This window comes from Phaethon lepturus, unplaced genomic scaffold (assembly GCF_000687285.1).
Source record: "Phaethon lepturus isolate BGI_N335 unplaced genomic scaffold, ASM68728v1 scaffold8023, whole genome shotgun sequence".
Lineage (NCBI taxonomy): Eukaryota > Metazoa > Chordata > Aves > Phaethontiformes > Phaethontidae > Phaethon > Phaethon lepturus.
Window position 1 is genome coordinate 9,134 of NW_010528337.1, and position 26,198 is coordinate 35,331.

Below are 26,198 nucleotides of genomic sequence, written 5' to 3' on the forward strand. Positions count from 1 at the left end.
AAGCTATTACTTAAAGTTGGAGGAACTCTCCAAGGGAAACAGTGTTTGGAGGAAGATAAATGGGGTGCTTCACGTGGCTACAACATTTAGGGTTTTTTTGTGTGTTGCAACAGCTGGTAGTGGAAAGCTGAAAATTGTCATGGAACTATCCTTCATTGAGAAGTCCTTTTTGAGTGCTGCAGTGAAAATTGGTATCGATTTGACCAAGTTGTGACCCTTTGCAAATTGCACACTCTGCATGCAGAGAGTTTTCTCACTTGCTCGACTTGTGAAGTAGTCATCTAAAGAGGGCCTTGCGCTCTGTAGCTGTGGTTCTCTCTTAGGCTTTGAACTCAACTTGCCAAAATTTGTTTCCTGCCATTGATTACTGCACCTTTATTGCTGTCAGCGTCATGTATAGCTGCTTTCTAACTCAGTGCTGTCAAAAAGTGGGATTATTTGCTTATTCCTAGAATTCTGGTTTGCTTGTTTGTAAGCCTGGATCATTTCAACAGAACCAGGTAGATGAAACTGTTTAGAGTCACTCTAGCACATGATATCCTCTGCGCAGGAGATAGTATTGATGAACTTGGGGAAACAGTGTTTAACAGGGGGTTCTTGCAGTTGGAACAGTACATCTAGCTCCATCCTTAGCTATACCTAGCAAAAGTTGTACTGAAGACACACGATGAATTAGACAAGAGATTTCTCTTGAATGAGGAGGAACAAATGGGACAAAGATTCAACAGTTCATTGTGTCATTCCTTCACCATTTTATATGAACGATGCTTTAGGAATACAGTGGGACTCTGTTCTGCAAACCTTTCACTTGTTCTCTATGAAAGTGTAACTTTCAGGTTCACAAGACAAGGTTCAGTTATTCTTCGTTAAACCCACTAACAGTTGTCTTAATATGCTCAGTGATAACACTACAACAGAAACTAGCTTAACCTTATCCATTGTCTTCTGCATTGATGCTGTGACATAAATAAAAATTTTCGTTTCAGTATGAGATAGGGATGGAAAAGTGACTTGTATTTATGTAAATAGCTTTAAGGAAGGCATAGAAGCATGACTTAAAACCAAGCAAAACACAGTGTCTTTTTCTTTTACAGAATAACTGTCATTGTCATTTAAATATTACATTCATATCAGTCTCTTAACATTTTTAAGAAAAAATACTAGAGGTGGCAGATAAACTTTGTCATTTTGTATGTAATATGTGCAGTAGAGTGATGTGAAGCTAGTAAAAGAAGGGCAAATCTGGGGTTTCTCTTTGCCTTTAAGGTATTCTAGGTAAGCAATGGCACTACAGAGGTGGTAGTGAAATTACTTAGCAATACTGGGTTTTTAAATTTTTATATGATCTCTTGGGAAATAAATTTATATGGGTAATTCCACAAATACTGTGTACCACTAGCAATCTTGTCATACAGCGATGAGAATCTTGTGGGACTTGGATTTCTATACAATGAGAATTATCTTGTGTCTGTGGGTTCCTGTAGGCTTGTTGCTAGTGGTTACTTCAATAAGAGGTTTTGTGACCCACAAAAAAAGCTCCACTTCATCTGTCATAGCGAAGTGGCACTTTCACTCAACACTACCATTTGACCTCTTGTTTTACCAGGGAGAAAATGGTATCTTTTTAAAAGTTCCTTCTAAAAAAGGGAAATTAAGCCTTGCTTAAGGCCAACAATATCTAAAATTACTTCTATGGGAGGCTGTTGCAATTCCATTTTGGTTTCACACATCTGGGAATTAATAAAGTGTCAGAACTGTAGATAAGTACATAAAAAGTGCAAGGAGAAATTAATAGTGCTCTGAATCAAGTCTCTGCTCTACAGATTTTAGCCATGTATCTAATTCCAGAATCTGTCCAAAGTTTAAAATTAGAATTTGAAGATCTGAAATGCACATGCAGTTGTTCGTGATGCACGGTCATTCAACAGCTGGAAAGTGTCCTGTCATTTTCCATGAGCACCTTCAAACCCAGTTGAAAGCAGAAGATAATGTCTGTGTTGAGGGTTTTTGTGCATGTTGGCTTTCAGTGTTGTCCCTTTCTGATGCACAACAAATTTTATCCTTCACCATCAGATCTGGTGAGGTGAAACAGGCATGGAATGGCACAGAATTCTGCATGTTAAATTCTGCACCTCCAGACCCTTTTACTGGTACCGTTTGTTTGCAGGAATATCTATGGGAGTGGAGGTAATAAGCTTGTTTTATACATGTATGACAGTAATGTGAGAAGAAAATTTAAGTAAATACCAAAATGTAATTAATGTAGGTCATGAGAATGAAGTACACTTTTTATAACGGGGGGGGAGGGGAAGTGACAGCTACCTCACTGAGCCTTTCTTAATGTTAATTAAACATAGATTTTTTTTTTTCTATTTCTGTAAACATGGACAGATAAAAATAACAGTTCCACTGTTTCAGGAAGAAATCCCTAGTAAGTTTGACAGGTATCCTTAATTTTAGAATTGTATTTAAAAGATATGTGCTCATATAGAAGACTTAAAGCAATTTTTTAATGATAAAAATTTAATATTAAAAATAATTGCCTAACATACTATATAATAACAGTCATTACTACAAACACCTACTGTGGTCAAATTACATTTCAAGAAGATAAGCTTCTCCTGTTCTGGAAGAGCAAATGTCATCTGATATACATTGTATCATCAGAGCAGCTGAACAGCTTTCCAGAGAGGACACTATCTGCTGGGTTCCAAGGGATGGCATAGACAGGTCTATAAAATGTGGAAATCTGATAAATGTGTTTTCACTACTCACGCAAATCTCTTCTGCCTGGAGTATCAAGGTACATTTCCATCTTGTTCCTTAGCAGCGTCTGTAGTACTAATTTGAAAACAAGTATAAAATCTGTGTAGAATTGGTGCACACATTAAAAATCCGAGCAGATTAATTTTATTGGTGGCTTCTGGCAATTTTCAAAATAACAAAGTGTGATAGGAGCCTGGGTTACATCAAGTTTCAGGGAGATTTCAATATATGTATATATTTTCTTGAGCCTCCCTCAATCTTCAAACCAGTCCTTGTTGAGTTGTTTTAGGGTTTTCAATCTGGAAATCTGATTGTGCAAGAAACTAAATATTCGTTAAAAGTTATTCATGGGAACACACCATCACAATTTCAAAATGTTCTGGTTTTAAGAAGTGAAAATGGCATTTCGAGGCTGTGTTAAGACTTGTGCTGTGCTGAGAGGAAAGATAGCTTGAGAAACGTGTACTTTGTCTTCCATGATTTGGGTTTGTGTTTCCATGCATACATCTTGATGATAGTGGAAAAGCTAACACTTTTATATGCATGGTACAGACCTTCCAGTAATTATAATCTACTGGAAACTTTTCTGTGGTTTTCTTTAATGTTCTGTCATGTATTGAGTATTGAGGCAAAACATTCAATAAATGTCACCTTGAACTATATTGTACCTTCAGTGTAGGTTATTTATTATTTGTACGGCATACAATACACGCTGTCTGATCTGCCCTTTGCTAAAGAAAGGTAGCCATCTGCTGCAGCTTCCTCCTCTGCATTCAGTGGGACATGGATTTAGAGTAAAGGATTTGCCTCAGATGATTTGGAAATAGCTGTTTAGTTAGCCTTAGAATTAGTAAAAGCTCAATTAAGTGTTAATAAGTAAGGGAGTATTCATCATCTTTAGATGTATGCTCACCTGAATCTGTATATACAAATATATATGGGTATATAAAACAAATATAAAATCTATGTATGATGCACATGACTGTTCTACGTAATCTGGCATATACAAGTTGAATACATTATCAGGAGATATGGGGACGGTTGGTAAGAAAATCTGGTGCACAGGTTATTTTTTTCCTCTCTCTTTCCAGTTGCAGGCAGTGACATAGAAAGAAACAGAAGAGTCCAGTCTATTAATACATAGCTCCGTGACTGGTGTTTCTGCGACAATTTTGGGTTATTTGATAATGGGATGGCCTACATGGCACCTGGCTTGCCAGCATCAGATGGGATTAACCCTTCTCAAAGGGAGAAGAGGGTCTTTGCTCACAAGCTAGGTGGGCTCATTGACAGTACTTTAAACTAGACTTGAAGGGGGAGGGGGATAATATCAGGCTTTCCCGTGACAAGCTGTGGGATGACACTGCAAGGTTAGAGGGACGGGATGCTAGCGAGGGCCCTCAGCCTGTTGCTCTGAGACGTGCTGGCTACACTGCAGCACACTGGAAGTCTTACGGAGATGAGCCAGGGGCTCCTGAGGTAATGGAGCCAAACACCAGTGAAAGACATCAAAGGAACTAATGGGTGTTCCCCTAAGAAGGTGACACAGCCAGTAGCCCAGCTGAAGTGCCTCTACACCAATGCATGCAGCATGGGCAACAAACAGGAGGAGCTGGAAGCCACCATGCTGTTAGAGAGCTACGACCTGGTTGCCATTACTGAAACTTGGTGGGATGAATCCCATGACTGGAGTGTGGCTATTGATGGTCACAGGCTGTTCAGAAGGGACAGGAGAGAAAGACAGGGCAGAGGCATTGCCCTCTATGTCAAGAAGTGGATATGGAGAACTGTTGCTGAAGAATTTTCAACTAGCATGTTGAAAACTTACTGGTAAGATTCAGAGACTGAGGCAACAAAGGGAACCTTATGCTTGGTATCTACTACAGGACGCCTGATCAAGGGGAGCCTACTGATGAAGCCCTTTTAATCCATCTAGAGGAGGCATCGTGCTCTCAGGCTCTTGTCCTGCTGCGGGACTTCAACCACCCCAACATCTGCTGGAAAAGTAACACTGTGAGCTGTAGGCAATCCAGGAGACTCCTGGAGGATAACTTCTTAAAGCAAGGTAATAGACAGCCCTATCAGAGGGGACGCCATACTGGACCTGTTGGTCACCAACGCATGTGAGATTGGTGACATCAAGACTGGAGGCAGCGTGGGCTGCAGTGATCATGCTCTGGTGGAGTTCGCAGTCCTGAGGGACATGGGGCAGGTGAAGAGTAAAGTCAGGACCTTGAATTTTAGGAAAGCAGACTTCCAGCTCTTCAGGGAGTTAGTCAATAGGACCCCCTGGGAAACTGCCTTCGAGGATGGCGGAGCAGAACAGAGCTGGCAGATCTTTAAGAACGCTTTCCAGAGAGTGCCAGAGTTCTTCATCCCCAGGTGTAAGACATCTGGTAAGGAAGGCAAGATACCAGCATGGCTGAGTGGAGACCTGCTGGGCAAATGAAAGGGCAAGAAGGAAATGCACAGGCAGTGAATGCACGGACAGGTATCCTGGGATGAGAGGATGGCGGAGCAGAACAGAGCTGGCAGATCTTTAAGAACGCTTTCCAGAGAGTGCCAGAGTTCTTCATCCCCAGGTGTAAGACATCTGGTAAGGAAGGCAAGATACCAGCATGGCTGAGTGGAGACCTGCTGGGCAAATGAAAGGGCAAGAAGGAAATGCACAGGCAGTGAATGCACGGACAGGTATCCTGGGATGAATACAGGGACACTGCCTGATTGTGTAGGGGTGGGGTCAGGAGAGCCAAGGCTGCAGCTGAACTTGGCAAAGGATGCAAAGAATAATAGGAAGGGCTTCTAGGTATGTCAGCCAGAAAAGGAAGCTCAAAGAAAGCATACCCCTCATGATGAGCAAGACTGGCAAACTGGTAATGCTGAATGAGGAGAAGGCTGAGGCAAAAAAGTTGTTGAGTACTTCAGTCTTCACTGGCAGTGTCTCTTCCCACACCTCTGGAAGGGATGGACTGCAAGATAGGGACTGGAGCAGCAAAGTTCCTTCCACTGTAAGAGAAGATCAGGTCTGAGACCACCTGAAGCGCTCTTCATGACATCTGAAAAGTCATGGTATTCAGGTGAAGTCCCTGGAGACTGGAAAAAGGGAAACATTGCACCCATTTTTAAAAAGGATAGAAAGGATGACCCTGGGAACTACTGACCTGTCAGCCTCACCTCTGTGCCTGGGAAAATCATGGAACAGATCCTCCTAGAAGCTATGATAAGGCATGTGGAAGACAGGGAGGTGATTTGAGATGACCAGCGTGGCTTCACCAAGGGCAATTCCTGCCTGACCAACCTAGTGGCCTTCTATGATGGAGTGACTACATCAGTGGATAAGGGAAGAGCTATGGATGTCATCTGTCTGGACTTCCGTAAGGTCTTTGACACGGTCTCCCACGACATCCTTCTCTCCAGTTCGGACAGATACGGATTTGATGGGTAGACTGCTGCGTGCATGAGGAGCTGGTTGGATGGTTGCATCCAGAGCGCGATGGTCAATGGCTCAATCTCCACATGGAGATTGGTGATGAATAGTCCCTCAGGGGTCTGTGTTGGGACCAGTACTGTTTAATATCATAGAATTGTTTGGGTTGGAAGGGACCTTTAAGGGTCATCATCATAAAATATCTTGATCGATGACATACAGTGGGATCAAGTGCACCTGCAGCACGTTTGCAGACACCAAGCTGAGGGGTGTGGTTTGAATGCCTGAAGAACAGGATGCCATCCAGAGGGACCTGGATGAAGTTGAGGTATGGGACTGTGTGAACCTCATGAGGTTCAGCAAGGCCAAGTGCAGGGTCCTGCAACCTGGGTCAGGGCAACCCCTAGTATCAGTACAGGCTGGGGGATGATGGGACTGAGAGCAGCCCTGCTGAGAAGGACTTGGGGATACTGGTGGATGAAAAGGTGGACATGAGCTGGCAATGTGTGCTCGCAGCCCAGAATGCCAACCGTTTCATGGGTGGCATCCAGAGCAGAATGGCCAGCAGGTCAAGGGAGGGGATTCTGCCACTCTACTCCACTCTGGTGAGTCCCCACCTGCAGTACTGCACCTAGCTCTGGAGCCCTCAGCACAGGAAAGACATGTTGGAGAAGGTCTAGAGGAGGGCCACAGGGGATGGAACACCTCTGCTGTGAGGACAGTCTGAGAGCATTGGAGCTGTTCAGCCTGGAGAAGAGAAGGTTCTGGGGAGACCTTCTTGCAGGCTTCCACTACTTCTAGGGGTCTTCTAAGAAAGATGGGGACAGATGTTTTAGCAGGGCATGTTGTGATAGGACAAGGGGTAATGGTTTTAAACTAAAAGAGGGCAGATTTCGACTAGATATAAGGAGGAAATGTTTCACCATGAGGGTGGTGAAACAGTGGCCCAGGTTGCCCAGAGAGGTGGTAGATGCCCCATCCGTGGAAACATTCAAGGTCAGGTTGGACAGGGCTCTGAGCAACGTTGAAGATGAAGCAATCTAGTTGAAGATGTCCCTGATGATTGCAGGGGACTTGGTCTAGATGGCCTTTAAAGGTCTCTTCCAACCCAAACTATTCTGTGATTGTATGATACTTCATATAATCTATCAAATATCCAATGCTTGTGTGTTCTCAATTCTGTGCTTAATTTTGAAGTCCTCCTCCTACCCGTTTCTTTCTCAAAAAAATGGCCTTTTTCTCTTACTGGTTTGACCTAACTATGTATGTGGGTTTTTTATTTCATATGGCTATTTCTAAAATATGTCTGCATTCTTGCATTTTGGGCTTATTTACTATGTATCACTATGTATCAATTGATTTATATTTTTTAAAATTTGTGTCCTATTCTGGTTTTTGGATGCCTTTTTGCATATAGACTATCCAGATTGGCAACCTTTATTGTAGAGACTTTTTCTTCCTTGTTAATGTCATTTTATCCTAAGAAGGTCTTTTTCAGATTTACCACCCTTCCCCTATGAAAACACCCTCATTACAGTTGTTGCTGTTTTCCTTTCCACTGATGTAAGTTCGTCACATCTGCTCATGGCTCTGATCAGGCACTCTGCGCTAAAATCAGCTAAAACGTACTGGGAGACAGAACTGTGAGAAAGAAGGTTGCGAATTGACCTCGGAACAGAAAACATGTTGTTCATTGTTGCTTATCCTCTGGACTTCTCATTTAACACATCTTCCAGCTGGTAGTCGCTCTCCCTGCTTTTGCCTAACGTGGCTGTGGCTGCTTTCTTTGTTCCTACTGTAGTGGATAATACTGACCTATTAATCTTCTGTGAACCCTGGACCAGTGGCTGGAACAACATGAACATATGCAGTGCTGCTCTGGTCTCTTCCACTGCTACAAATTGCTATATTGGGTGATGCGCCATGCCATATGTGCATAGACCATATGTTTTTTTCCACTCAATCTACAGTTGGCTTGTTCATGGTGCATTGTAATATTTTGCTGTATGTGTCTAAGTTCAGTGTAAAGCTGTTTTATTTGCTAGAATTAGAGGAGTGTATTTACATGGGAAACTTAATTTTGCAATAAACTGTTATTGGTAGCAAAGAATGTGACATAATGCTATAGATTCAGCTGAAGATAGCACTTAAAATGAAAATGTTAAAACAATATCTAAATCCTTATTGTTAAGGAATTAAGCAATGTAATTTCTGGGTTGGTTTCATTAACATCAATATGGTGAATGAAGCTTGGAAAACTTGACTCCCAGAGAGTTAGGTTTTCATTAATTTTGCTGTTAAACAGGGAGAAGTGTATTAAATGCGTGCTAATTAGGAGTTTTGCAGCAACTTGACTGCTAACTTGAGGTCTGTGTCTGTATCCACGTTCTGCATTCTTTGAATTCATCTTGGTATAATATTTTTAAATATTTTGAACAGCAGATGTGCATTGCTTATAGATTTGTGTAAATGTTGATGCACTGTATACAAAATATGTCTCCCATACAATGATCTGTTGACATTATTCTCTGTTGCGTAGCTTCAGACAGTAAAGTCACGACATGTGCTGCTGTTTGGAGGATGCCGAAGGAATTGGAATCAGGCAGTCATGAATCCCCTGATGATTCATCAAGCAACACTCAAACCCTGGAGCTACTCTGTCACCTTGACAACACAGCCCATGGCAATATGGCCTGGTAAGATTCTGCATATTTTATACGCCTAGAAAAGCCTAAAGGATAGACCTGTGCTGTTTAGTTTTGTGCAGATTTATATTGTAGAAGCAATGCTATACACTTTAAAACTATTCCATCTTTTAAAAAAAGGTACAAATTGGTTTTTTAGTCCCAGATGTTTCATAGATTAAAAACATTTATTATAGTCCTGCAAACACATATGGAGTAGCAGCCTGTGTACTGTTTTAATGTGTTTCTCCCCACATGCCCCCATCTAAAACCTTTGTTGCACAAAGGTATAATACTTAGCATTTCAATCTTTTTATGGAATATAAATTTGATGTTGCACTTCGGTCTTTGTTTTTTCAGTCTTCACTCAACTGATTTGGCGTAAGTGCAAGTAATTTATTGTTTGCTAAGGATAAGAATACCTTATATTATATGGTGCCTGTTTAACTACTCTTTTTTGTTGCCTGAGAAAAGACAAGAGCTGCAGTACTGCAGAGGGTATTACAGAGGTTGTTTTTTTTTTCTTTCTGTTATTGAAAAGGAAGTTAAATTTCTCCACCATGTATTTGAAAGTTCTTTGCTTTATAGGTACATATATGTCACATTTTGTCATGCCGTTTGTCATGTCACTACTTCCTGAACAGATGCAGAGAGAAGAAATTTTAATACACTTGGTCCATATTTTAGCAACTACGATGTTGTTTGATGTAATTTTGGGACCACCTGACCATCTCCCACTGGCAGGAAAAATTGAAACCATAAGACTGTGGTCTGCTGTAGTCTCAGGAATGTTTGTCTGTCAGGAAGAAAATGGAGTAGAAGGTGCTCTTGCAAGTTGTGCAGTCTCTTTTACAGTTATCGGAGGATTTTAAGAGGAAAAAAAAAGTGGAATAACACAGTAGATTTTTTTAAAATGAAATGTGACAATTCTGAAAAGAAACCAAAAAAGGATAACACAACATCAAAGTCGGATACTGCTGTAAGTGTCTTACATGAGAGTGGAAAGGGCCTCTTTGGTTTCTGTGTTCAGATACCAGCTGTGTAAGGTATCCATCATAATCTCATTATACTTAAATATATTCTAGTAGTAATACTTTTAAAATATATCAAAAGGAAACAATACTCAAAATCAGTCTCAGTTCCTTCTCAAAATCTGGCAGCATAAAAACTTCTATTCATTAGTCAGCTAGTAAAAATAAAAAGTAGACTTTAGAAGTCATAGTTAATTCAGTTGATTTTTGATTGTGATACATTACACTGTAAGTTTTAACCCTCTATTTCTAGCCACTCATTTCTAGTTTGAGCATTGTAGATGAAATTTCAACTGAAAAACAAAAAAAAAAGGTAAATAGAAGGTAATATTTATTAGTTGCTTCTTGGATATCCAAGATTGGACATATCATTGTATTCAAAAGTGTGTTGTCTAGGCTACTTTTTTCTAAAATCTCAGCTTCCTGAATGTTAAATTTCTTCATGGTAGTATTTTTTAATTCTCTGCTACTCATTTTCATGTGAACACTTTGCTTTATAACTCTTTGATTATATTAAACCATTCCCTTTTTATTGTTGAAAAGTCTTGATAATTAGTTTCCAATATAATTGGGAATTTTATTTTTTGGGTGTTTTAATCTTCACCTTTCACCCCTTAAGATTTGTACTTTTTGTCTTTGAATTTTCCATAATCTGTTCCTGTCTGATAGCGGGATGCCGGAACTCTGTATCGTAGCCTTATCACCAGAGGAGGAATAGTCGACATACCACTGCTTTGTATCAGGATGTGAATTTATGTGAATGCCAAAATTTTTTTTTTTTTGCTAATATAGCTTGTAGCAAGTTCATGTGCAGTTTTTTTTTGTCTCTTGTTGTCTGACTGTTCAGTACTAGTGCTCACAAATATCTGCTGCTATTTAATACCCATTATCTGTGTATGTGTGTGTATGTAAGTGTAAAGATTTGAAAATGTCCTGTGTTACAGAGAGATAAAAGGCATAAACACAATACTTGGCATTAGCACCCCTCACATCATCTCAGACAAGCACAGTTGAGTTAGAGGATCTTGTTCTAGAGCAGACTTTTCTATTCCTGCCACAATCATAATGGGAACAGCTCACATAAATTAGTAAAATAAACGTTTTTGTGTCACTTAACAGTGCATGTCCCACTGAGTAGTGTGTTGACTACAAATAGCAACATAAATATTCTTTGCTATTACACGTTTCAGATGTTTAGAAAACTATGAATCTACTTTAGGCACTTGCGGTACAATTGTTGTTAGAACCAACCATAAATCAGAAAAGCAATTTTCCTCAATGTAAAGTGTAAACACTTTTCAAACTTCAGTGTAAGACCAATGTTCTGATGTACACAATCACTTTGTATGAGATCAGTGGTGGTCTGGAATCGTACATTCATGGTAAGAAGGGCAATTCTTATTCTGGCTCTGTCATTTGCCTTGCCATTAGAGCATACTCTTGTACATTTTACTCACAAAACACAGGCTGAACACTGAACCCACATACACTTTAAGGAGGTTGTTTAATCCACAGAATGCAGTAGAGCAATGTACCACAACCGCTACCTTCATTAAGGGTGGGAAAGTTTTTAAGTCATGATAGCTTTTGAAATTATATATTTCAGATTTGATAAAGACATATTTTTTTAAGTTAATTTTAAAAATTATTAGTCAGAATGCATGCTTAAAAAAAAAGAGTAAAAACATAAACTGGGCTTATTCTAGGCAGTGAAGAGTGCCGTAGTTGACAGTACAGCTTAGAGATGCAGGGTGTAATGTTGATCTTGGCCTTTGTGGCACCTAGTGTGAGTTTCTGTGATTCTGGATAGCAGCTCATAGGAAGGTATTTTGTGTGTCTCTGCATTCATAGCACAGATGCTTCACAGTATTCATGGATCTGGGTTGCAAATCGTAATTGAGATTTGACTGTAACTAAGAGGAAAAAAGCAAAACTACCTTGAAAATGCAACCAGGTATGTACTCTGGTATTCACTGCCTCAGGGCTTTACTTTCTTGTACTTTTGTTCATGTTCTCCCTGCTCTGCTTTATTTCTTAATTTCTTTTTTTTTAAGGTTTATCTTTCATTAAGAAAGCCTAATAGTTGAAAAATTACGTCAGATTTTTCTGTTTCTAGTATCATGTACTAGGGAACGCAAGGGGGTATTTTTTTTTCCGGGTCTGGTGGGTCAGGTATTAGTTTTGCTCAATTGTTTACTGGTGTTAAGAACTGATCCTGTCTTTCTTTACCTTTATCTCATTTATGGAGTGCGGTGCTCAAATGTCTCTGAAATTTCTTATTAAAAACTAGCAGGGACATATTTAATACCAGTTCTTTTTTTGTGAACCAAGACCAAAAGAGCATTTCCAATTGATTGTGACTAAAATCCTGAACTTCCCTTGCATGTGTCTGAACACTGTGTCCCTCCTGCTCAAGATCTTTTGAAATAATTTTCTACTCATGACAAAACCTCTGACAAAAATCTGATCTCCAAGACGTTACAGGCAAGTGAAAAAGAAATGTGATTTTCTACAGTTCTACTTTGTCTGGATGGCATGAGTTACCGTGCCTAAAAATTCAGCATAACTATTTGTTTTCAGTTACTGAGATTGTTTACTGCCTCTAAGCTTTGAATCTGGTACCCATCAGAATTTTAACTGAAACTCTTGTATGGCATAGGGAAAATTCAGAAAATGAAACAGATGCTTAAATTAGGCAAAAAAAAAAAAATGGACCTATTAATTGCTGTCTTTGGTTCAAGCCTAATATTCATCCTCTGTCTACTGTTCCTCATGTGAGCCAAAATGCAAAGACTGAGTGCAGAATTTTCTAGTGATTTACTTACAGAGTGAAAACTCCAAGATACATGGGGACTTGTGTGTTTAAAAAAAAAAAAAGCCTTTTCTCTAAATTAATTTTGTTGTTAAATGTATGGTATTCACACAGTATATATGGTATATACACATATATAACCATAGGTATCTTGTGCTATGTAAAGTGAAACAAGACTTCAATTAATGAGATTTGGATTACTCCTCTAAGTGTAGCTTGGAGAAATCCTTACAACTGTGTCTGTTAAAATCCTGAAGATTTATGTATTAGGATTAACCTACTGTTCTACTTCTTCCTCAGTTTTCCTACAGACTTTTTTGATAGTAGACTTGACAAGATAGTCCTCAGAGAAGGAGGATACTACAGGCCATGAGAGAAAGTGTAATCTGTGAGATCCTGAATTCGAAACTCAGCAGGGACTTTTTCTTTTGTCAGAATTAAAGGCACAAAGCCAGAGTTTTTCCCTGGCATCTGCTGGAAGCAGGCTTGCCTATATCTGCTTAACATCCTACTTTTTGCTTTCCAAATTTGGCAGGTATAAAATAGGTTAGATGCTGCTCAGTAGCAAGTTATGTGCTTCAAAAGAGAAGGGGGACAAATGAACTAAGTTGGATGGTGGTCCACAGAGTAAATTTGGAATAAAATAAAAGCAAAATTAATAAGGGGAAAGTGTTAGATGGACAACATAGGTACAACTGTAAAGGGAAGGTGAATGGAGATGACAGAGACAAGAAAAGTGGGAGCTCAATTGTGGGAGGCCTGAAAGGTGAGGAATGAAGAATTCACGTTTTATGTAGAAAACAACAGTCAGCTGCTAAAAAAAAGTTGGAAAGGGATAAATATGTTAGGAATAACGATAGATTACTTCATTAAGCTTCTCTGCTTGGTGAAGTTGAATGTTTTTAGTGCATCCCACTCAATCAATCCTAAATATGTACTTGCAAATATTACATCTAAGAGAAATTAGAGAGGAAGACAAATTATTTTTTTTTTAATCACAGATGTTTCAAGAATACTGAGATGTTTAGCACTAAAATAGTAAACTAGATTTTTGAATTCACAAAGGAGAAAGTTACTATAAATGAGTGTTCCCACAGACTTTTTAAGTACTTAAGTTTTATTTGGTATTTCATCTAAGGTCTTCAAATAGAGTACTGAGGAGTACCATCTCTTCCTTGGCTGTGTAATTTCACAGAATGGAGCAGCCTCATTAAGGCTGGCTTTCTACAAAAGTACAAGTTTTCTATAACAGTCCTTTCAACTTGAATGGAACTTTATTTAAGTTACATTAGATACTATACATAACATAGGATTGCTTCAATTTCATCACATTCATTCCATTAGTGAACAGTCACCTGATGAAAGTTAAGCGCTTTTGTAATTGATGCCCTGAAGACAGGTGAGTAAGAGCATTCCAGAAGTGAGGTCCAGAAGTGTTTTACTTACTCTTTTTGGCCTTTAAAATAGTATTAAAAAAAACCAAATAAACAAACCCCAAAACATTGTCTCAAATAAAACAGCCAAGAAGTAAGAGAATCTGAAACTCAAAAGAAAAGTGCAAATGGTGTTTTTAATAGCTCTAACACTTTCACATTGCATTCAGGTAACACTTTTGTTTCCTGTCATGATGTTGGTAACATTAATTCCTCTGTAATACCCCTTTGTTAGGCATCAGGATGTATATGTTAAAATTCTGCCTTAGTGTTTCATTAAAACACAAATTAAAAAAAATCCAAACAATTTGATGGTCTATGTCTAATGAATTTAAACCTGAAAGCAACACCGTTTTTAGTAGGCTTATATGGTCTTCAATATATGGTATATTAACTGTTATATATGCTTTATAGCAAAGGCATGTAATAAATACAATCATAACTTTTTTGGTATGAAAATGTCATCTTATTTTAACACTTCATATGTTGCAGTACCAGAAACATAATTATGAGGAAGGACATCCCTCTAATGTTTGTATAGAAGTTCCTTTGAGAGTGTCAGAAGTGCCAATTGTACGGGCTGGGGTATTAACTGAACTCCGGGGGTTTTAGGTTATTTGTAACAGTTGCTGAGCTGATGCTAATTGTTTGTGTCATAGGCCTTTTAATTTCTTCACATAATGCACTAAATTTCAGAGCTATCAGGAGAAACATATCAGTGAAGCTGATTAACTACAGACAGGTTAAAAAAGCTATCATCATTTAAGATTAATTCTTCCACTCCTGGTTCATTCCATGCATTTACATCCTCCATCACCCACCTCTGATATTACAAAGATGAAGTATAGATAAAGTTTTTTTGAAAAACATACGTTCCCAGTGAAAACACTTGTCATACAGTAACTTACAGCTGCTTATCAATACTTTTATATTGTGCCCTTTATATTCTGACTCTTTCTAAAATGGTAAAAAAAATTAACTGTATCTTATTTTCTGCTTCTCTCCCCTCTCCCTTCTTAATTCTGTGTGATACCCTGAATTCTTTACAGGATTTTGCTCTCTTGAATCTTTGATTATTCTTTCTTGTAAATAAATCCATGTATTATATGTAAATCCAAATATTCAGCCATTTATTGTCTCTTTTTCACATTTTCTCTCTCATTTTCACCTTTTATCATCCTCTAAAATGTGTCTGGAATCAGTAGAGTAATTTTTAAGACTCATGTCTTTCAACATTCCCTTGAATGTTTTTGGTAATTTTGAGTGGTTAGTATTGTGCAAGTTTAAAACTTAGCTGTTTAGTGTAGTCGCATATACTAGGGAATAATTATGATTCATTAATTGGATAGTAAAAGACATTGTGTTATGTGGCCAGTTTATTGTGTTAATTTTTGATCAGAATTTATTTGACTCTAGTCTTGTAAAGCCAAGGGAAGCTTAATGAAATTAAAAACTGACATTGAAACAAATACTAAGGGAAAGGATGCTGTATTTCATGTATGTGAACTTGTTCTATATATTCCGTTAACTTATGACCGCTTCTGATAATTTCAATATATTTCATGTGCTTAAAATGAAAATCAGTTTTGTTGAAGTCTTTGCAGTTATTTGTGTTTACCTTGGATTCATAAATCATGATACAGAAAATAGTACAGAAATAGTAGAATACTATTTCACTTCTCCTTCCCAACTTGAAAGGAGTTTTTCACTTTAGTTTTTACCATGCTGTCATATTCCCTAGTTTTCCTGCCAAATTAGTCGAGATTTTTCCTCACTGAAAGAAAACAGAGCTATTTTTAAACAGATTTTTTTCTTATTCATAATGCCACTTCTTAGCTCTAAAAAAATTGGGGTTGCAGTCTGCCTCAACTGATTTTGCAGGTTGCCCAGAGAGGTGGTGGATGCCCCATCCCTGGAAACATTCCAGGTCAGGTTGGACAGGGCTCTGAGCAACCTGATCTAGTTGAAGATGTCCTTGCTCATTGCATGGGGGTTGGACTACATGACCATTAAAGGTCCCTTCTAACTCCTACCATTCTATGTTTCTGTTCTATGAGGTGTCCCTGTTTTCTTGTTCTTGGAGTCCAGTTTGCTCTCCAAAAGCCCATTAAGCATTTACTACTTAGGATATTTGTTCCTCAGAGTAGAATGCTTTTCTAGCACAGCATTCTGGGATGATTATAGTAATAATTAAGTAATATTGCTAACATTTGTTTACATGGCAGTTAAAAATTCAGGGCTTTGAAATGTCTTTCTGATGTCTATCGGATGAAAAAAATGTTCCTTTGTAATTAAATGCATCTATTTGGTAAAATGTATGTGAGAACTTAAGGGCTTCCCTGCGGCCTCAAACAGTCCATTGAATCCAGTGTTCAGTCTCGGGCTATGGTGATGGAGAGGTTCAGTGAGACCACACTAGCTAGGGTACTTCTTGCAGCCTATTCATCTCAAATTCCCCCAGTATCCACAGTCACTGGATTAGGGGTGTGTACGCCTTTCTCATTCTTGGTTTTGCTGTTCTTTTGGACAGAAGGAGTGGTGATTTTCCTCAACTATTAATGCAGATCCTAGGCAATCATAATTTTCTTCTTGGGCACATGTTTCAAATCACTGGAGAAATATACTTGGATGAATATCCTGTTTTGTTGGGTTTTTCCCCCTGCCCAACCATGCAGATGGCCTGTTTGTTACAAACAGCAATAAATTAGCAAGGATATGCTATATCCATATTGCCATCTTTTGAAAAGTCCCATATGAAAATACTAAAATTTTGTCCCCCTTAAAAGTAGATAAGTGTTTTCTCTAAAATGAGTCTGCAGAGATTGCTTTTGCCCACTCCAGCTGTTTCACAAATAAGCTTGTTTCAGCCCTTAATCTTTGCCTTAGTACATGGAAAAAACTATTGGCATCATGTAGCCTCCAGAGGCTGGGCAAGACTTTTACCTGACAGCTCCCTATGCTTTCTTGACAGATATTCATACTAATAAAAAGTTTTTCCTAGGTTGACCACTTTACTGATCTTTGACAGACAAGCCAGTTATATGTTCCTCTCATGACATTCCATGTACCCATAGTATTAATTTTGGGGTTTTTTTTAAAGCCTTATTCAAGCATAGAAAGGAAGTTGTGTCCATGGCAGCAGCTGCTCCATGAGCAGTATTTTGTAGAATGATAGAGTTTGACTTCTGTCCATCTGCTTTGGAAATGAATCCTAGCTTTACACACAGATTCCTTTCCCCCTACCCCCCCCTTCCATTTTCATTAAGAAAGTCATATATGTGCTGGGGTGTTCTATTCTTCTATATGTGCTGCTCATTGTATATAGCAGTTCACTCTGGGTGACAGTGATGTCATCAGTGTCTGCTTATGTGAAATGTGTTGTTACTCCCTACTTTGAAGCTTTTTCCCTTTGGTGTTAAGAAAGAAGGTGAAAACAACTTAATACTCATGTAGATCTTAACTGTGTATACTTTTTAAAACAGTTCTTATTTGACTCTTTGGCCATGTTTCTTGTCCAAAACATGTTGTGAATTGATTCTTTTTCATATTAATAAATAGGATGCAGCTCCTCAGTGAGTTGTTCCTAAAACTTGTTCCTTAAAAGATTTGTCTGTGTAATAGTATCTGCAAATCCTCCAAGCAAATACACAGCTTTATGCTTAGTAAACGTTGCTGGCATGGGATGTAGAGTTCAACAAGTACAGTAAACTATGATGCATTTCTACAGTAATTTAACTGCATGTACTCTAGACCTTTTGTTGTTTTACATATGTCACCAAAAAAACCCTAGAGCTATAATGCATTCTGCTGTCTCAGCACAAATATCTCGTATGGACTTGTTCTACAACACTTAAAAAAAGAAGAACTTCCAAAATGTTTTAAAATAGCCATTAAGTCCTCAGATATTTCAGCCATCAGCAACAGTAGGATAATTACAATACTACTGTAAAGTGTTCATTGTGGACAGAAACTCAAAAAACCTTTTGCAAGAGCTGTCCTATATGTAGACACACATTTAGCACTTGAGCAATTTGGGAAGGCATGGATGAAACATAATGAAGTTATAAAGGGTTTTGCATATTTGCCTTACAGTATTATTTGTGAGTGTTTCTGCCATAGTATTTAAATATTCTTCTTATAAATAATCCAATATTAATTACTTTGAGGAAACACTACATTTCTTAACACATTAGTCTATTTTTAACAACACTTAAAAGACTGAAAAATGTTTTGCCTGTTTGTGATAATTCATTTGTTCGTTACTCGGCTTGGACAGACAAAATAGCTGCAGGCAAAACTGAGAACAATACTTGAGGCTTTTTAGGAAGGACAGGCTGGGTTGATGTAGAGGAGTTCTCGTCCTCTCTGTGAGGCTGCTGCTGGAGTTCATGAAGCTCTGCCTGGGGACGGATGATGAGCCAAATGAGAGCTTGTTAGTAAGGATTAAATGTAATGGGTGTCTGCTGTAAGCTACCTCATCAGGAAGAACAATTAGATGAGACCTTCTACAGAGAGCTAGAAGTAGCCTTATAGTTGCAGGGCCTCACACTCATGGCGAACTTTAAGCACCCTGGTATCTGCTGGAGGGACAACACAGCATGGCATAAGCAATCCAGGGAGTTCTTGGAGAGCATCAATAACAACTTTCTGACCTGAGCAACAGAAGAGCCAAGGAGGAGAGATGGACCTTATGCTTGTAAAGAAGGAATGGCTGGTTGTGGATGGGAAGGTCGAAAGCAGCCTTGACTGCAATGACCATGAGATGGTGGAGTTCCGGATCTTGAGATGAGGGAGCAGGGTAGAAACCAAGCTCACAACGCCTGACTTCAGGAGTGCAGACTTTGGCCTCTTCAGGGATCTGCTTGAGTAAGTCCCATGTGATAGGGCCCTAGAGGGAGGAGGAGTCCCAGAAAGCTGTTTAATATTCAAGGATCAACTCCTCCAAGCTCAGGAACAGTCTACCCCAACAAGCATGAAGTTGAGCAAAAATCCAGGTTATCTAATAATATGCTGGGTGTGCTAGTAAGAGGCAGACCTTAGAGGAGAAGGCAGTGTCCTAAAAAATCTAGTATACCTTTTATATCTTTGAAAGCAGAATTTTTTTTGGAAAGGTAAATTAATATTCCTCATCTGTCAGGAATTAATACATGTGATGACAAACAGGCAAAATTAGTCTCGTAATATTGTTAATCAACTGTAAGGACTTGTCTCCAATACCAGATGAACTTGGAGAACCCCCAAGACCTTCGTAAGACCATGCTACAAAACTACTTTGCAGCATGGGTTCCAGTTAATGCTAATCCATGGGTTTCTTCTGTGGGGTTTTCATATGGACTATCTCTTTGAACACAGAAGGAAGAATCAGCTTCATCCACAAGTCAATGGGAAGGAATTTAGGATTCCTTAGGTTACTGCAATCTGAAGAACTGTAGATTGCACTTGTAAGAACAACTCTCACCACAGGCTCTACAAGAAGTCTGTGTATAGAATTTGTGTACTTTATTGCTTCAAAAATAAACACAGAGCATGGTTGACTGTCTTAAGTCTGAAAATGGTTAGTCAGAGTGTCGTTTCTATAAAGTAGGTCTTGCTACTTACTGTTTCACGCATTTGGTTGTGTAGCTTGTTTGTGTTTTGCATCCACCAGCGATTACTCTTATTGTGCTGCAAGTATATACAGATTGTAGGTAAGTTGGTTAAACTACAGACTAGAGATGTTAATTCTTATCTATAATGTTTCATAACTTAAAATGTTACTAGTGACAGCTTTTGTCAGTTTAGTTCACATGCAGAGTCTGTTTTTTTGCAAATTTTGCAAAATTTGCACAATTTTGCTTTGCTGTTTTAGACACTAATATGTAAGGCTGTGGCCAACCAGGCAGAAGTCTGAGATTATTAATGAACTATTGAGGTGTTCACCTGTTGGTCATCACTTTAAATCATGAATACCTCAACTAGAATTTAATAGTTCTTTCTACAAAATGGATGTTTAGGAGCTCCTACTTAAAACCAATGAGTCCTACATCTTGCTTTCTTGTAAAAAATTCACTACCGCGCTTTCTGTTAGATTACAAACTCCCAGGATTCAGACTGTCTTTTATTATGTTTATATGTACAATAAATACCTTTTGAATGCTGAAATTTATTTGGCCCATAAAGCAAGAATCATAATTCTTTTTCTTACTATAAACATGTCTAATCACAGCTGCAGTGAAGTAAATATAAATATTGAGAACAACTCTTTATTATTTTGCATTCTGCTGTATGATTTTTTTGAAGAAGACTTTATGGGGTTGCCAACATTGCAGTATGACAACTTAGGAAAAAAAATAAAAAGATTTTAGAGGCAAGTGCTTTTTCTGTGTCACCTACTTGTTGGGATACTCTTGTATTCATTTGCACAGCAGTTTTATTTTTCTGAATGTAAAAATAATTTAAGAGCCAGAGTAAAGCCCAGGTGTCTTTGGAGTTCTTGTCCAAAATAATCTTTTAAGTTCATTGCTCATTCTTCTCAGCAGCCTTTTAGCCAAAAAAAAACCCACCTAAAATAATTTTACCTTGTCTTTCAGGTATTTTAGGAAGGTTTGGTTCTTGATATTTTTTTTGGTCTTGAGGAGTTGGACACCAAATATATCACAGTGTCTGAGAATTTTGAGACAAAGCATAACTTACATGTGCTTCCAACAGCATGGACAATACACTATAAAATAGCCAGCTCTGTTTTCATTCACAAATGTGGCCACTCTGTAGAGCATTGGGTAAGGAGTAAGAAGTGTGGGTTCCAGGTTGTCCTCAGTCTGATCTCCTTCCTCTTAGAAAAATGTCCTAATCACCTGATTAGGAGTCACCTGTAAATTTGAATCATTGTACTGCAAAGAAGCAAGGATATTTGAGTCCTTAACACATGAATTTTTCTGATGGGCTACATTGAGGCTGCAGGATGTTCTGCTGAGTTACTGAATGTTTGGGTGTATTTTCCATTTTGCAGTGCATGAGCATTTTCAGTCTAGCAAAATTTTTCCACTTACAGAAATAAATGGTTGTCGCTTCTATAATTATGGTTAAGCAGTAGTTAATGCTTGCTTTGTCCAACTCATTGGGCTGACTGCAGTTCACATCTATGAAAGCATTTGCATTTTGCTTTATTCTTCTTTAGTCTATAATGGAGAACTTTGAATTGTTCATTTGTAAAAGCTCAGTATGTTAATAAATGATGGTGTTAACTATCTTCAGCATAAAACATAGATAATAGAGCCCTTTTATGTGTGCATTTGAGTGTCTATTTTAAATTCTCTTTTTCCTTTACTAGGAAGATGTTCTCTGTAAGGTTTAATTTTTTTTACCAAAACCTACTAGCTAGAAGCTAATTTGAAGCATCAGGAGTCAGATGATAACAAAATAGGGTAAAAGGCAACAAATATAATTGCTTGTCTGCTGTTTATAGATTATCTAAAGAGCAGCCCTGAAGTTGACACTCAGTTTCTGAGTGGCAGCTGTGAATTTGACAATTATCTTGTCCATTTACGAAAATTGTAAGCATCAGCAACTGTTGGCACACTCAGGAAAATGGTATTGCCTGGTTCATCTGTTTTCCTTTTTCAAGATTATCACCACCTCTGCTGTGTCTGATAATGTTCCAAATGAGAACTTCAGTTTTTGTAAAATGCATATCCTGCTTCGAAAGCCAGGGTTTGTTTTGGTTTTTTTTTTTCTTCACTCACCAGTATTTTTTCCCCCTCCCTTCTACATGATATTTCATATGTTTAACATTCAGTCATGTCTACAGAATGCAGCTGAACATGTACCAAAGAGTGATTTGAGTAACTTCTGCTTAGGTTATGAATGATCACTACAACCACACCCATACAACAATAAATTTTCATAAAAGATAATTTGAATAGAAGCAAAATGGGCATCTCACAAGGACAGAGTGAATATAGAGAGACCTACCTTTTCATTCCAAGGTATGTCAGCTGGGTTATAATTGGCTCTAATTAGCACACTGTATTCAGCTATAAAAATTCTTTACCTTGAAGCTCAGTGACACTCAAGGGGATGAAATTTCTTCCTACCTTAGAAAGCATCAAAGAAAGTGCTTCCAATCAAGCTTTTACAACTGAAGGTTCAGTGATCAGTGCAGGAAAGGGGAAGATACATCAACAGGCATAATGAATATTGATCTCTGGCTGGAAGAACTTCTAAAGAGTTAATTGGTCAAACCAGGTTTCATTGTCTATAATTAAAAATATATGTACATATATCAACACCAAATACCAGTTATACTTTCAGCAATAAGTAAGAAAAAAAATAATGGACTTAAAATTAATAAATGTCATCAGAATCAACTTGAAGATTTCTTAGTTACCCGTTCAGTAGTGTGATGATCCTGATGTCTTTATTTCACTTTGGAAAACTAGATTGTGGAAGGTTAGCTGTGATCACATGTAGGTTATAGTACATTAATTTTTTTATCCTGTTATATGTGTTCATAAAATGTTTTCATCTCATTGAAGATGATCTAATTGATATATCTGTGCAGCAGGACTATCTGGCCAATGCCAGTTGGTTACTTCTCATTAATATGGGTAAAATGATGGTGGCTTCTGGAACTGAAACTGCTTCATCATTTTTATTATAAACACTCATTTTCAGTTGCTTATAAGTTTTTCCAAGTTGTGCTATACAACTTTAACATGAAGCACTTTTGAAAATAAGATTGGCAATACTACAGACAAAAGAGCCCAAGTTAAAGCAAATCATAGAATCATTCTAGTTCCACATCCTTGTTACAACACATTTAAAAATATGATAGTAGCTTAATCTGATAAATGAAGTGATTTTGTCCTAACATAAGAGAGCTCATTACAAATTAACTTTTAGAAGTAGTTAATTTCTATGGATTGACAACATAATAAGGATGCAGGTTATGATTCCAGCATAATCCATTAGCTGTGCTGCCTGTACTGGTGGATTGAATATGCTGTTTGTCATAGGCAGAACTAGAGCCGAGGACTGACTTTTTGCATTCCTTCATGTATAGCACAAAACTGGTAAATCACAGGTAAAAAGTGTATGTTGACTGAGTCATGATTCCAGCAGAAGATAGATGCAGAAGCTAGTACTTTCTTTGATCTGCTCTGCTGCCTTTGGGAAAAGTTCAGTGGGTGAGGAGTCAGACAACATGCCTTTAGTTATAGTTCCATCTTTTTCATCTGCTCTATGTTAATTTTCCTTTTTGACCGAGTTCTATTTTCTCTGCATAGTCTGGCTTCTCTATAATGGCAAACAGGTGCAGTCATTCACCTGTATATCTAGTACTTGTTTGACTAAAAGTGCAGAGAAAAAGCAATGAAACTGTTCATGGAAGAAGCAAGAGGATTTTGAGCGGAAGGTATCAGCTGGGAATAACTAAGGTGTTTCACTTGTGGTGTGGAAAAAATGACAATGTCACTTCTTTCTGTTGCCTACAACTTCCTATTTTCTTTTCCCCATCTCTTGTGGCATAAGATAGATCAAGTCCCTGGGGCCAGCCAGGTCATACCATACCCACTGTCTTAGGAAGGTCAGAGTAATGCAAAGTTTGAGATAAAATTGGAGCATGTATAGTGTGCAGTACTAAGTTATGAAGGTAGGTGGTGGCTACTTAATGTTGGGCTCATTTGCCCAAGGCTGCATCTACTCATGCAACCTTCTTTCATCTCTTCAGTGCAGATACTGAATTGATTCATGCAGAAAGCTAAATGGACTAGAAAAATTCTGTCTAGTGATGGAATCTTGACAAACCTCAAGAGAGAGTTCTTCATATATGCACTGAAGATGAGAACAGCATATCAAATGCCTTAGAAATACTCAAGTTTTTGTCTAGAGATTGGAGGAGGTTTCTTCATGTGGCTATTGATAGTAAAGTTGTGATCTGTGCCTTCAGCTATATTGTGTCACTCTAAGATGATTCACAGGTTGTGCAACTTTTTAAAAAGTGTAAAGTATGGAAGCCTATTCTCATTAGATGACAAATATTCTTTTAACATTACTGTTCTCTCCAGGAAATTTATTCGGGTTACAGTGCATATACTTAGCTGTGCTGCCTGTACTGGTGGATTGAATATGCTGTTTGTCATAGGCAGAACTAGAGCCGAGGACTGACTTTTTGCATTCCTTCATGTATAGCACAAAACTGGTAAATCACAGGTAAAAAGTGTATGTTGACTGAGTCATGATGACAGCTGCTGAACTGGATTAGGTTGGCAACAAATCTCTGAGGCTTATGATTTTTGGTGCGTACTCAGAAAGGATGAACAATCCAACATCACATTTGATGAACTTTGAGGTTTTAAGCTAAAGCACTCAAAAGTAAGCGTACATCAAGGTCTCTTTTTTTTTTTTTCTGTGTACATATGCAGAATGACTATTACAATAACATAATCGCTGTTTTGCCTGATTACTGTATGGCTCAATATGTAGAATGGATGGCAAACAGAGTAAGGATTTTGAGCAGCTCTCTTTTTACAGTTACACTAGCATTTAGGGAAGTTGGATGGCGTTCTTTTTTTCTGACAGATTTGGATGGGATGTCAAAGGGCACTCAAAAGAAAAAGAAAAGGATGTGTATGTTTAGCACTGACTAAAAGATTCCATAAGCAAGCCTAGGTTTAGTATCACATAGCTTCTAAGTAACTGATGCTGCAATAATCATAGAATCTTTGGGTTGACAGGGACCATTTAAGGTCATCTAGTCCAACCCCCCCGCAATGAGCAGGGACATCTTCAACTGGATCAGGTTGCTCAGAGCCCCGTCCAACCTGACCTTGATTGTTTCCAGGAGTGGGGTATCTACCACCTCTCTGGACAACCTGTGCCAGTGTTTGACCATCCTTATGGTGAAAAATACCTTGCTATGATTTAGTCAAAATCTGCCTTCTTTTAAGGTAAGACTATTACCCCTCGTCTAGATTGCAAGAGACCCTGCTAAAAAGTCTGTCCCCATCTATCTTCTAAGCCACCTTTAAGTACTGAAAGGTTGCAATAATAATGTTCATCTAGTACGTGTAAAAATTGCTGGATTGCTAGTTAAAATGGCAGATTTTTGCACTTCAAATATGGAGTAGATTTCAGCTGAAGGAAACCATAAGGAATATGGTTTAGTAAGTTTTGGAATATATTAGGTCCACAGTTAAAGTGGCTTTCTAGTGCAAATACTGGTTGGTTTTAATGTTAGTTTAATGTTTTTTTTGTTTTCTGTTTTACAGTGTTATGTGGGAACCAATGGGAGATGGCAGAAAGATTATTTCGCTGGCTGATAATAACATATTATTGTGGGATTTGCAGGAAAGTTCAGCCAAAGCTGTGGTAAGACTTTCTTTTTTTTAAATCATTATGTACTTGTACTTTGTACAAGCAAGAACATTAATGAGCCTAGAATTTGCTAATCTTTTAACTACCTCTTCAGAAATATCTTTTTCCTTTAAGGTGGGTGGGGGAAATGAATACTCTCTCAGTTGTCTTGAATATGAGTGTTTAAGAGAGGCAACTTGCTATTTTGTATCTGTTACTAGTGGTTAAATATTTTCCTTTCTCTAGGGTTGTCCTTACTTTCCTACTGGTATTACAGTGAATAAATTGAAATAAAGCATTGCTAATTTGGTAAATGTGTATGAGGGGAAAAACTGGTGATCAGTAAAGCCAAAGGTTATTGAATTCAGATAATAGTATATTAACCCATGTTGGTTAATACCATGCAGACGTCTAATTTACAGCCCTTGTTGTATGTATAAACATAATATAAATTTCTCTCTTCTCTGCACTGCTTTGAGTTCTCAGTATGAGAATCTTGTAATGAATTCCTTTTTTTTTTTTTTTTTTCATTTTATTTTGCTTGGGATTTATTTACTAAAATTTTGTATGTTGTGTCTTCCTCTTACTATTCCTTTCCTCAGAACTAACCTCCTCACTTTGTCACACAAATGTTAATATAACTATAGTTAATATAACTATGATTTCCATTTTCTTTTTTTTTTTTCCATTCCTAGAATGGGGATCTGCATAATT

At 38.0% G+C, this 26,198-nt stretch overlaps 1 protein-coding gene across 1 annotated transcript in view; it reads left to right on the forward strand.

The window, feature by feature from the left end:
* The first annotated feature begins 8,736 nt into the window (after window positions 1-8,736).
* Window positions 8,737-26,198, forward strand: part of TSSC1 (tumor suppressing subtransferable candidate 1) — a 42,692-nt gene continuing 25,230 nt past the window's right edge. The window contains exons 1-2 of the mRNA XM_010283648.1: window positions 8,737-8,889; window positions 25,400-25,499. Coding sequence (XP_010281950.1) covers window positions 8,774-8,889; window positions 25,400-25,499 — 216 coding nt within the window. The 5' untranslated portion in view covers window positions 8,737-8,773. The remainder of the gene's footprint in view (window positions 8,890-25,399; window positions 25,500-26,198) is intronic.